At 61.7% G+C, this 12656-nt stretch overlaps 1 protein-coding gene across 1 annotated transcript in view; it reads right to left on the minus strand.

Moving 5' to 3' along the window:
- The window catches only part of LOC128826173 (anoctamin-7-like), a 31292-nt gene extending 25373 nt beyond the window's left edge, over positions 1-5919 (minus strand). The window contains exons 1-5 of the mRNA XM_054009317.1: positions 5788-5919; positions 3791-3890; positions 2645-2829; positions 1424-1531; positions 842-978 (exon numbers count right to left, since the gene is read on the minus strand). Coding sequence (XP_053865292.1) covers positions 842-978; positions 1424-1531; positions 2645-2829; positions 3791-3890; positions 5788-5919 — 662 coding nt within the window. The remainder of the gene's footprint in view (positions 1-841; positions 979-1423; positions 1532-2644; positions 2830-3790; positions 3891-5787) is intronic.
- Between the last annotated feature and the right edge of the window lie 6737 nt (positions 5920-12656).

A 12656-nucleotide genomic window follows, 5' to 3' on the forward strand; every position in this document is an offset into this window, starting at 1 on the left:
ACCCGGGGCCAAGAACCTGTGAGTCACCCAACCCCTGATGGGACAGTCCACTCCTGCCCCTCCCAGGTAGCCCGAGGGTGACACACAGCAGGGAATGGAGCCTCAAGGGGAGCAGATGGGCATGAGAGGGCAGGACCAGGCCAGCACGCGCTGAGAGGTGGGAAACGGCTGCACGGGGCAGCCGCTGCCTCTGAAAGCCCTTCCAGTCGCCTTCCCGAGTGGCATCGTCAGCTGGTTCAAAGCCTCTCTGGCGGCTTCCCGGTACAACCAGCCCAGAGGTGAGAGCTGGAGTTAATTTCCTGGCAATGCTTCCCCCTCCCCCCACCCATTGAAATTCAGGCTGGGATCTGCCCACCCCCTGGGTTACTTGACTCCAAACCCACCTGCATCAAGGGCTGGCAAATCTCTTCCACTGAGATGGGCACCCGAGATCGATTGTTCTCGCCATCCCACTGTGGCACGACGGACAGTCAGTGCTCGCAGCAGGCCTGGGGGTCAGGGCTCAGGCGCATCAGCAGAGCTGGGGGGCAGCACCGAGGGTGGGGCCGATGGGCAGGACAGAGCCCATGTGGCTCGGCACATAACTATACAATGGTATCGGTCTGGCGCAGGGGGGCCGCGGGTCGGGATTGAGGGGCACCGGCAGAGCAGTTGTGGGGGAAGCGATCAATTGTATGAACACCACATTCACCCACCAGCAGGTGCCTGGTGAGTTTCCCACACAGCATTGCTGGACAGGAACTCGCGGGCACCGGCGGGGGGGGGGGGGGGGCGGGGAAGAGTCCCTCAGCCCTAGCCCATTGGGAGCGGCTCCCCCCCCCCCCGCCCTGCCCAGACTCACTTGTCCAGCTTGGACCTGCGGAAGGCGCAGGTGTAATAGTCGGCGGGCTTGTTGGGGACGTGCTGCTGCAGGGCGTTGGGGATGCAGAGCCTCCGCAGGACCTCGGCGGAGCTGTTCCGGTCCGGGTTGGGCTGGGCCTGCGGTCGGCAGAGAGAGCGTCAGGGCAGGGGGTGGTCAGGGGAACCTCCCAGACCGACAGTCGCCTCCGGGCGGAGATGGGGCCAGTCCCCCCACTACTTCCTACACACAGGGAGGCCTAGCAGAGCTGGGGGGGCTGGGATAGCAGGGAGCTGCGGGTCAGGGTTGAGGGGCGCTGGCAGAGCTGGGGGGGCTGGGATAGCAGGGGGCTGCAGGTCGGGGTTGAGGGGCGCTGGCAGAGCTGGGGGGGCTGGGATAACAGAGGGCTGCGGGTCGGGGTTGAGGGGCGCTGGCAGAGCTGGGGGGAGCCCAGAGCTGGGATAGCAGGGGGCTGCGGGTTGGGATTGAAGGGGGCTGGCAGAGCTGGGTGGGAGGCACCCTCCCCCAGCAAAGGGCAATGGGGGGGCTGGTAGGAGAGACCCCGCCCCGCCAGGACACACAGACCTGCAGGGGTGCTCGCATGCACAGCTCCTCGGCGTAGTACACCAGCACGTCCCACGGGGCGCTCAGCTTCAGGTAGTGGATGGTCTTCCGCTCGCTCAGCGTCTCCTCCTGGGGGGGAAGCAGGAGGGGGCTGAACACGGAGCCCCCAGGGGGGCAGAGCTGCCATGTGCCAGCATCCAGGGGCAGCTCCAGGCCAGGGCCTGTAGAGCAGGGATGGGAGACGCAGCCCTGGGGTCAGGCAGGGGACAGCCGCCTTCTCCCTGACTGCTGCGTCCTGGGGCCAGCAAGGCCTCGAGATCCTCCCAATGCACCGTCACCCCAATCAGCCACAGCCAGGCCTGGCTGGAGCCGGGAGGGACGTGGTGGGGGGTCTGGGGGGATGGGATGCAGCAGGGGCCTGGACCCAGTGGGGGAGGGATGGAGTGGGGGGCTGGGGCTCGGAGGGGGGGGGGACACTGCGGGGGATCAGGCCTGGAGAGGGGAGGGCCGCGGCGGGGGCCTGGGGCCCGGAGGTGGAGGGACATGCCAGGGGCCTTGAGTTGCCAGGCGGAACACCCAGCCACAAAGGGACCCTGGTGACTCCGGTCGGCGGCGCAGCAGGGGCCCGGGGCTAAGGCAGGCTCCCTGCCTGCCCAGAATTCACACGGCCACCAGGTCCCTGCGGCTCCGAGGCGCATGGGCGGCCAGGGAGGCTCCGCGCGCTGTCCCCACCCCTAGTGCTGGTTCTGCAGCTCCCATTGGCTGGGAACCACGATGAACCCTGCAGCCCCCTCCCGCACCCAAACTCCCTCCCACAGCCCACACCCCAACCCCCTACCCCAGCCCAGAGCCCCCTCCTGCACCCCAAACCCCTCATCCCCAGCCCAAAGCCTGCACCCCCAGAGTCCTCAACTCCTCTCCCCCGCACCCCAACCCCCTGCCCCAGCCCAGTGAAAGTGAATGACCATGGGAGAGAGCAAGTGATGGAGGGAGGGGGGATGGAGCGAGTGGGGGCGGGGCCTTGGAGAAGGGGTGGGGCATGGGTGGGGCCTCGGAGAAGGGGCGAGGATGTTTGGTTTGTGTGATTAGAAAGTTGGCAACCCGACGTGGCAGGGACCTGGGGGGTGGGGGAGGGACATGACGGGGACCTGGGGCCCGGGGCCCAGGAGGGAGGAGGGATGCGGCGGGACCAGAGAGGGGAGGCACATGGCAGGGGCCCACGATATAAGTCTCTCCTCTCACCTTCTCCATCAGCAGCCCGGCATTTCTCAGGTTGTTGAGGAACTTCCTCTTCCAGTGCTCATGGTGCCCGCGTGGCCGGTCGTCTCTGGCCTCAGGGGCTGCCTCCCTGCTGCCCTCGTGGGAAGCCAGCTTCCCCCTCCTCTTCTTCGGGGGGCGCCTCTTCTCCTCCCAGACCAGCACGAAGTCTGCGGGGGCAAAGGGGAGGGGGCTGCGGTCCGGCCCTGCAGCGGTCCAGGGGCTGGGAGCCTCTCGCAGGGCCAGGGAGCAGCAGAGAAACTCACCGGGATAATAAAGCACCCAGACCACGCACAGGGAGACGGGGGGACAGCAGCCCTAGGCCCCTAGAGTGTGGGTGGGGGGCCACACACGCCACCACCGCCCCCAGCCGGAGGGAACATCAGCCCCGCTCTGGCACATGCAGCCCACCAGCTGGGGCGCCTCACTGCTAGCCTCAGCGGAGATTCCCCGGGCACTGCAGCGGGCGTGGCCTCGGGCCCTGCAGCAGGACGCCCGCAGGCCGTGTGAGCTGGCGAACGGGAAGCCCCTGCAGCCGCAGCCCACAGGTGTGAGCAGGGCACTGGGGAGGGAGGGAGCATCATTAACGGAGCCAAGCAAGGGGCTTTGGGTCATTTCATGACTGCTCTGGGCAATGTCCGTTAGCCAATGGAACCCTCTGCCACATGATGCTGCCGAGGAAAAGAGATTTAGGGAGCATATGTTCGCAGAGCAAGGAGGGTCATGGGGCTGGGACGCAGGAGATGGAGGGCCACTTCTTGGCTCCGCTACTGACCCCCTGGGTTTTCTTGGGAGAGTCACTTGCTCTTTGCGCCTCTGTCTGGGGCAACGAGCATCTCTGTGCCAAGCCCCCAGAACAGCCCGGGAGGCCCATTGGCAGTTGGCACAATGCAAAAGAGCTCCAAGGCTGCTCTAGGGCAGACTGCAGAGGGCAATGACGTAGGGTGGCTTAGAGACACCCGGGTCCCCGTCCTGGGCTGCACCGGGCCCGGCTCACACAGCCAGAGAGGGCCCTACGTGGGTCCATGCCTGCGGGGCTATTCAGAGAGCCTGGGCTGGCAGCGAGCGCTCCTCCCAGACAGGGGGCCTGGGGAGCTGCCGAGGCACAGGGCAGGGCAAGGGGGCGCTCACCGATCTTGGTTTGCCCATCTCGGAAGTAGTTGCCCCTGAGGTTGGGGCTGTAGCCTTCGTCACTGTGCACGTCGATGGGATCGTCCTCTTCCTCTTCATCCTGCGGCCAGGAAACAAACAAGACAGAGGGGCAGGGGAGGCGTGATGGGATCAGAGAAGAACCATGCGGCTCCCACGCCCCGGGCCAGCCTCGGCCCCGTGGCCAAGCTCAGATTCGTTGTGTCCGTGTGGGGGAGCTGGGGAATGTTTCAGTGCTCGGGAAACTGAGAAGAGAAACCTAGAGCCAGCTGGGCTGCTTCACCCCACGGCCCTGGCGGCGCCCCTCAGTCCCAACCCGCAGCCCCCCACTATCCCAGCCCTGGGCTCCCCCCCAGCCCTGCCGGTGCCCCTCAATCCTGACCCGCAGCCCCCCACTATCCCAGCCCTGGGCTCCCCCACAGCCCTGCCGGTGCCCCTCAATCCTGACCCGCAGCCCCCCACTATCCCAGCCCTGGGCTCCCCCCTAGCCCTGCCGGTGACCCGCATCCCCGACCCGCAGCCCCCCGCTATGCCAGCCCTGGGCTCCCCCACAGCCCTGCCGGTGCCCCTCAGTCCCGACCCGCAGCCCCCCACTATCCCAGCCCTGGGCTCCCCCACAGCCCTGCCGGTGCCCCTCAATCCTGACCTGCAGCCCCCCGCTATCCCAGCCCTGGGCTCCCCCACAGCCCTGCCAGTGCCCCTCAGTCCCAACCCGCAGCCCCCCACTATCCCAGCCCTGGGCTCACCCCTCTCCCCCCCATAGCCCTGCCGGTGGTCCTCAGTCCCAACCCGCAGCCCCCAGCTATCCCAGCCCTGGGCTCACCCCCCCCACCCCAGCTCTGCTGGTGCCCTTCAGTCCTGACCTGCAGCCCCCCGCTATCCCAGCCCTGGGCTCACACACACACAGCCCTGCCGGTGCCCCTCAGTCCTGACCTGCACCCCCCCGCTATCCCAGCCCTGGGCTCACCCCTCTTCCCCCCCCCCCCATAGCCCTGCCGGTGGTCCTCAGTCCCGACCCGCAGCCCCCAGCTATCCCAGCCCTGGGCTCATCCCTCACGCCTGTCTGTCTGTCTGTCCATCCGCTGTGAAAAGAGTAGAGTCTGCAAACCAAATGTGCACGGGGGGCTCACCGCTCCCAGCTCAGACCCCGGGCCCACAGAGGCCTTTGGGGACAAGGGGGGAGCTGGCAATGCCCCCCCACATCCTGGGCTGGGGGCCCTCATGGGAATCAGAGCTGCTGGCTCCCAAACAGCGATCTAGGAGGTCTCTCATCTATTGCACGCACTGCTCAGGGTGACCCGTCGGCTCTAGTAACTGCAAGGCAGCAATCCTGCAAGGGCCACAAGTGAAATGAGTTTGTCGGTCTCAGCTTAGTCTTTCGCCAGCATTGGGCTCCTGCCAGGAAACGATACACGCTTTGGCCAGAGACGCCTGGCACTGGGAGAGCTCGGGGTGGGTGGGGCGGGCGGGGCGGGGCTGCAGACTGGGACGGTGGGATGTTGGCAGAGCGGTGGGTTGGGGGCACAGAGCCGGAGTAGCAGGGGATTTTCACAAAGCAAATCCACCTGGTTTTCTCCACACCTGACCGTGTTCTGCCGGGGGACGTGGGGGCTGGGCTGCGTGGGCATCGGATACCAGGTGTTTTTCTCACGAGTGCAGGCAAGATTTTTTTAAAACACGGACGAAACCAACTGCACTCCCCACCTCCCGCTGCCGTGGAACACCTGAGAATACCCCTCCCCCAATCACAACCAGCCCCCTAGCCTGGCAAACACCCCCAATCGCCACCACTAGCCACGCTGTCAGGGCAAGGCCGGGGTGGCTGAGCTCCAGGAATGCCCGGGCCCGATTCTACTCTCCCGCCCTTGACGTCTGCGGCATTCGCTGGGCCTCAGGAAGAACAGACCCCAGACCCCTCTCTCTGCAGCAGCCCGGCCGGCCGCTGGTAGCTGCTCCCCCGTGTGCCCCCTCGTACTCACGAAGCCGGCGTAGGGCACCCCGTTGTAGACGGTGCCGGAGGAGCCGCTGGACAGGCGGGAGTGGCTCTTGTCCAGGGCGATGAGCAGGCTGGTGTCCTGAGCGCCTGCCTCCGACCCCTTCTTCCGGAACATGGTGCTGAGTCTGCGATGCCACCCTCAGGACCCTGCTGCCATGGCCCCCCCGGGGGACCAGAGCGATAGGACCCAGCAGCGATTGCTACCCCTAAAGGGGAGCCATCGGGGGCCTGGGCTCCAGCCCCAGGGCTGCACTGAGCAGCGTGGGGGGGCCGTGCGGACTCTACTCCAGGAGCCCCTGTTCAAAGCATCCCTGCGCCTGGAGGTGGGTGAGAGGTGATGGCAGCATCGTAATTCCTAGTGAACCAGCAGCTGCGATGGGATCCTCCCCCCCCCCGCCCTCTGTGCACGCCCCCGCGACGGAGCTGCCAGGGGAACTGGGTCCAGCAGCAGCCTGGCGGTAGCTGGTAATTCTAGAGCTCCAATCAGTGCAGGATGTAGGCGCTGCTACTGGAGGAGGAGACTGGAGTCCTGGGAGATGTGTGCAGGAGAGAGGGGAGATGGATGCAGCTTTTCTATGCCAGGCAGAGAGCGGCGGATGCAGACCCGCTCCGGTGTGGGGCTGAGGTGTCTCTGGGCCCCACATGACACAGCGGGTCAACGGCAGTGAATTGCACGGCAGGGCGGGAAGGGCTGATGTAAGAGAGAATTACACAGCCAAAGGATTAAGGGCTTGTCCCCCTTCTACGTGGGGGAGGCAGCAGCACCTAGTGGTTAGAGCTGCGCTCAACTACCTGGTGCCACAACAGCACCAGCTTGGAACAGCGTCGCCCCCCCCCGTCCACACAGGATCCCAAAGCGCTGCACACGCTTGATGAATCAAGCCGCACAACCCCTCTCCGCGGGAGGCAGAATCCTCCCCGCTTCACAGATGGGGAAACCGAGGCACAGAGCAGGCACCCACATTCATGGCAGGAATTGAATTCTGACCTCCTGATTCCCAGGCCAGTGCTCTAACTGCACGGCTACGCTCTAGCCGGGGGCTGGTTACTAGCCGGAAGAGCCACTAAGCTACAAGCCCAGGGGAAGCCAAAAATAAAATTCCCCCCCTCCCCCGCAGCAAGGGAATGAATTTTAACCCCCCAGTTCACTTTGCTGCGTTTCTGCCCTTTCTTGACGGTTTTGGCCATTTTGTGCAAGGAAAAGAGACGCGTCGGTTTCGGTTTCGGCCGTAGCCACGTCACTGGCGCTTCCAGGCTCTCCTGCGGCAGGTCAGAGCTGCCGTCTGTGAGCCGGTGTTTTAGAAACGCAGCCTCCATGGGAATCCCGGCCCATGCGCCTTGGGGCTCAGCAGCCGTAATCCTCAGGCCCTTACAAGGCTTGGGCCCAGCCCGGTCAGACGGCAGCGTGGAACGGGGCGCTCTGCAGAGGATGCCATTAGTGGAATGACGTCAGTTACAGTTCTTGCGAGCATCTCTGGCCTCTCAAGTCTGCACAAAGTCCTAGTCCCCAGTGGAAAGAGACATTAAATATTAAAGACGCCTCCATGAAAAACACAGAGAGAGAGAGAGAGAAGCCTCTGAAACCAACAGCAGAAGCAGCCGCTTCTAAACCCAGGGAGGGAGAAGCAGAGGAATTTTAGCCTCCCAACAGTGGATGAATGAATCTATTCCCCTTCCCGCGCTCTCGGTCCCCTGTGCCGACGCTCCCCTGCACCTTGAGGAGAAGACATGAACCAGGGTTCGCTTCTGGGCCCTGGCACCACGCACAAGGCTTTGCACCCGGCCCGGGCTCTGCTCGACAGCAAAGGAGCTGACATGCCCACGTGACGGGGAGGCAATGGAAGGCTCCGGGGCGGCACACGGCCAGGAGACGCAGAGATCTGCAGCGACCCAGGCTGACGATCTCAGTTTGGTGGCCAGGTTAAGCTGGCTTTGGGCCCAACTGAAGAATGAGGTGGCCGCGCTCGGGCCGCACCCCAAAGTGTCTGGATAAAAGGCTCCTCCACATGGTCTGGCTTAGCCTCGGGAGTAGGCCGAGATTGAGGGGCATCGGCAGAGCTGTGCGGGGGGATCCCGGGCTGGACCAGCTGGTGGAGCTCTGGGTTGTGATTCAGGTGCACTGGCCCAGCTGGCGAGGGGTCCATGACTGGAAGAGCAGGGGTGGGGGGGGGGTCAGGACTGGCACAGCAGTGGGGGTGGCTGCAGGTTGGGTGCATCGGCAGTGTCTGGGCTCCATCATCCCAAGGCAAGGGGCAGGGCTCTGATTTTGATCGCTGTGATCACAAAGGTCCCAGTCAAAGCCACGGCAGCTCTGGGCCGGCTGTTCCCGCGCACGTCGCGTCTCCAGGGCTGCAGGCCTCAGTGGGATCGCAAACAGCCGGCTAATTGGGGACACATCCTGCATCTCTGTCCAACACCCGACAGATCTGTCGCCCGTATTCCTCGCTGCTGCTTCCCTAGCTGCCGAGCCCCTTGGATACGGGACCAGTGAACAACCTACCCCCCGAGCTGCCACCTCCTGCTACTCTGCTCCCCACCGATGCCACGCAGCGGGCAAAGCACCTGTGATGCATGCCCAGTCCTCCCCCTGGGAATGATCCCTGGGGTGCCCCAACACCTGGGAAGGATCCGCAGGAGTGGTGGGTGGGCCAAGCTGGCAGGTAGGTGCCAGCACATGGTCAGGATCCAAATTCAGCTCTGGAGCGTCCCAGCCTGGTAGAGGCCACCGAGGCTGGAGGAAAGGCCCCTGGGCTGGAGGGAGGGTGGCCCTGTGCCAGTCCAGCTTCCCCTCTATTGAGACTGGGGGCAGAGGAAGCGTGGCTGCAAGGGAAAGCGCTGCAGAGCCAGGCCTGACTAGGGAGGGACAGAGTAATGGGGCGGGATGGATCCGGAGCGTGGGTTCAGTTCGGATCCTGCTGCCCACGGATCAGCCCCGCCAGTGCTCAGAGAAAGCCCTTTACACACGATTGGCCAGAGCCGCCCGCCCCCCTGGGAAGCACAGAGCATCAGCCCCTGCTCACAGATGGGGAAACTGAGGCACGGAGAGGGGAAGTGGCTCGTCCACGTTCAGACAGCCAGTCAGTGGCAGAGCTGGGAACAGAACCAGGAGCCCCCGGCTCCCTGTCTCACTACAAAGCCAGCCTGGCCCCACGTGTCTCGTCCAAATCTCTCCAGTGTGCTCCGTGGGCTGGAAATCCTCCTCCAAGAGTCTTTCTTGAGGAATGGGGGCCCAGAGGGCTGCTACGACCAGCGCTGGCCACAACCTGGCAGGACAGAGGGGTCTGAGAAAACAGGAGTCTGGGGACGGTAGCGAACATCCAGGGCCTTGCTGTTTCTGTTAGCAGGAGAAATGGACGATACCGGTCAGGTATTGCTTTGGTGAAATCCTGTTTATTTACACAGTCCTGCTCCCTTGGACACAGGCAGGACCTTTGCTCGGAAAGCCCCAAGTCTGAGCCCTCAATCAGTTCCGTGCTCAAGGAGCGCTGTCTCTCTGCTCCTTCTCCAGGCCACACTCAGGACTGCTTCCCTTACTGTCTGCCAGATTTCTCACCTTACTCGCGCACACAGCATGCCAAGCAATACCCCAGCAACTGCGTTCTTACCAGGCTCAGGGAAGCCCCTCAGATCACATGGCTTAACCCTGCTCAGGCTTTGCCACGCAGACCAGTGCCTTGGACAGTAGCCTCCTATTACTTCTAACTATCACTCCATAACAGGGCATTTAATTGCTCCTCCTATTTTGTCTGAGAGAAGGGTATTTAGTGCACACGTCGGCTTTAACCAGGCTTGTGATGGTCTTTAGATCAAAGACCTGCTTGATGGTGGCCACTGATTTGAGTGCTCCCAACCTCTAGAGAGAGGTTGGCTTGAGCTTGGCTCCAACTCCCAGCAAAGACTCCTGGGTCGAGGGATCTTCCTTGTCTGCCTCTCATCATGGTCCCAGAAAACCAGGACAGAATGAAGGTCTCGGCCTCCATTCTCCGCTCTCCATGCTGTGACAGGCCCCAGCCCGTCTCCAATACAGGACGGTGTAGATCTCCAGGCTGGTGGAGACACGCAGAGAAAGATGCTCATGTTTCTCTCTTAGATAGAGGCCCTGGGCCTGCACGGATTCTCTCCTGCCAGCTGCTGTGGGGAGTGGAGGGCTGGCACGGAGGGTGGAGGGGCAGGGGGCGTTACTGCCCGTGCAGTTTCCATAGGGTGCGTCTGTCTCTGTGGATCCTAGCACAGTGCTGCACGCCAAGGGGCTGCGGCTGTGACCCCAGAGTACAGAGGTGGGGCTGAGGGGCAGACGTCAGAGCAAAAACTCCCCAGCAAGGTCATTCTGGGGCTTTCCCCATCCCCTCAAACTGGCCTGTTCGACCTGCCTCCCCACTCCTCTGCTCTGCCTCATCCCCCCTGGGTGGAGCGCCCCCTTCCCCCCACAGCCAAGCTGAAGGACCAAGAGGGGGAATCAAACCCCCTAGTCCAAGGAGAGGGAAGATGGCCTAGTGGTAAGTGCTCAATTTCCTGTGAGACTTAATCTCCCTGGGCCCATCCGTACAATTAGGACCATTCTGAAGGTCCTTAGCAGCCCCCCAGCACCGGAGCATCTGAGCCCCCACAACCTTAACTGGATATCACACACACCCCCATGCGGCAGGGCAGGGCTGTTATCCCCACTATACAGACGGGGAGCTGAGGCCCAGGGAAGCTAAGGGCAGAGCCACAAAGGGATTCCAAAGGGAGTTAGGAACCTAAATACCTTTGAGGGTCAGGGCCGAAGTGATTTGCCTGAAGTCCTACAGAGCAGGGAATTGAATGCTTGGTCACATCACTTCACTGCTCCATGCCTCAGTTTCCCCTCCCACTCTTTGTCTGTCTTGTCTATTTAGCCTGTAAGGTCCTTGGGGCAGGGACTGTCTCGCCATGTGTCCGTGCAGCGCCCAGCACACGGGAGACCTGGGTTCAATGGGGCCCTCCAAGGGATATTAAAATAAAAACCCTGGGGAGCCATGCAGCGGATTCAGTAGATCTAAGCTAAGTGGCTTTTCCCCTCACTCCCTGTAGACGAGACCGTCTAGACATGACTCCGATGGGTTGGTTGTCAAGCTCACTTCACCTCCTAAAATCCTCTTTTCTGAAGAAAGCGCCCCCGTTAGTGCCCCCTGGCTGTTGGAACCCTCCGCTGGGAGCTAGAAAGTCTGCGCCCGGGAGAGGGACGTGATCAGAGGGGCGAGGCAGGGGCAGGCACACACGAGACACCGCCATAGGTACTGGAACTGGGGGAGCTGCCGCACCCCCCGGCGTGATGTGGTCTCCATCACATGCAGGGTTTACAGTTTGGTTCAGTGGCTCTCAAATCCACACACACACACACACACTGTTCCAGTTCCCCTGGATATCACCAATGCCAGGAGCTGAAATGAACAGTGCATGTTTCCTGGCATGAGCCAGCCTCATATCTGCGAGTTTGGGTGACAGTCGGCAGATCGTGATCCCCAACATATTCTGCGAAAGCTGCCCCCGCTTCTCGGGCCATCTGGTGTCTGTATTTGGAGCAATCCTGGAAGGGAACTCTGGGGCCAATTCAAGGGAGCATTTAAACCGAATTCCATTCCACACCACTCTCATTCCCTCCCCCACAGGCGTCTGCACACACACACACACACACACACACACACACACACACACACACACACACACACACACACACACACACACACACACACACAAAGTTGTAACTTGCTTTCCATTCCAAGCCAGATTTTTGTGGCCCTCCTCCCCCACAATCATTCTTCTCTGGAGTGCCACACGCATGATCCTTAGCCGGAGGAGTGGGGTGGGTGAATATTTTGAGGTTAATCACATGAGGTTTCTAAGATTTGGGACTGGAAACCAGTGTGCATTTCCCTCTCTGAAAAGCCATCTCTCTTCAGCTGGGAAGCCATCTCTCTAAAGTAGCTTGGGGTAGACACAGAGTCTGTTTTATTCCCTAGCCTCAGGTGACGTCTAGGGCTTTGAACAATTTCCGGTAACTTCCAAATGCTTCCCCCAGCCTTATCTGCTATCTCCGAGCCCTCGCTCAGAGCCTGGGGGACTTTACCACCTTTGCCCAAGCGCTCATGGTGTTGGTGAACTCTGCAGCCAAACGGCGTTGTTGCAAGAGCAGCAGATGCCACCTTAACTCTGCCCCCTTAATGTCACCTCTCCTCCCTCACAGGCCTCTCCTCACCAATGGGAGGAACCCGTCAGGTGCCACACGAGAGAGATGCAGGCTGCCCCCTTGGCTGGCCGCGGTGTGCACTGTCCGACTGCACAGCCACGAGGTGTGTAGACGGTGCCCTGTAAACTGAGGTATTGGTGTTATGCTTATAAGCAGCACACGGGATCTTTCTCAGGGGAAAAGAGAATACGCCGCATTTATTGTTGATACAACAATTAGCATACGCATTCAATCTCACACACACACACGCCAGTCGATGTTATAGTTACCAGTCCAGAGGCCAGCTAGGTCGATCACGGGCAGGGAAGTGCCGGGTTCTGTCGGTTGCGACATGATGCTCCGGGGAAGTCTCGGCAGGACAAACCCAACGGTTCATGGCAAGACACCATTTACATAGTGATTTTCCTTCATTGGCACCAATGAGTTTTGCACCGTTCTGCTGTAATCAATTGTTGCTTGACGAGTGCTTGTTTCCTTAAATTGTTTTTCTCATCCTTTATCTTGTTCTTTCATCAAGTCTCTCAGGGAGTAACCCCAGGCTGGTTCTGATCCCAGCTATCCTGTCCTCATTGATACGTGCCTGACTCACCTTTAGAGTCGTCAATCTGCCTTCCTCTGACATCTCAATAGGGGCGTGTTGCAAC

This window comes from Malaclemys terrapin, chromosome 19, assembly GCF_027887155.1.
Source record: "Malaclemys terrapin pileata isolate rMalTer1 chromosome 19, rMalTer1.hap1, whole genome shotgun sequence".
Classification (NCBI taxonomy): Eukaryota; Metazoa; Chordata; order Testudines; family Emydidae; genus Malaclemys; species Malaclemys terrapin.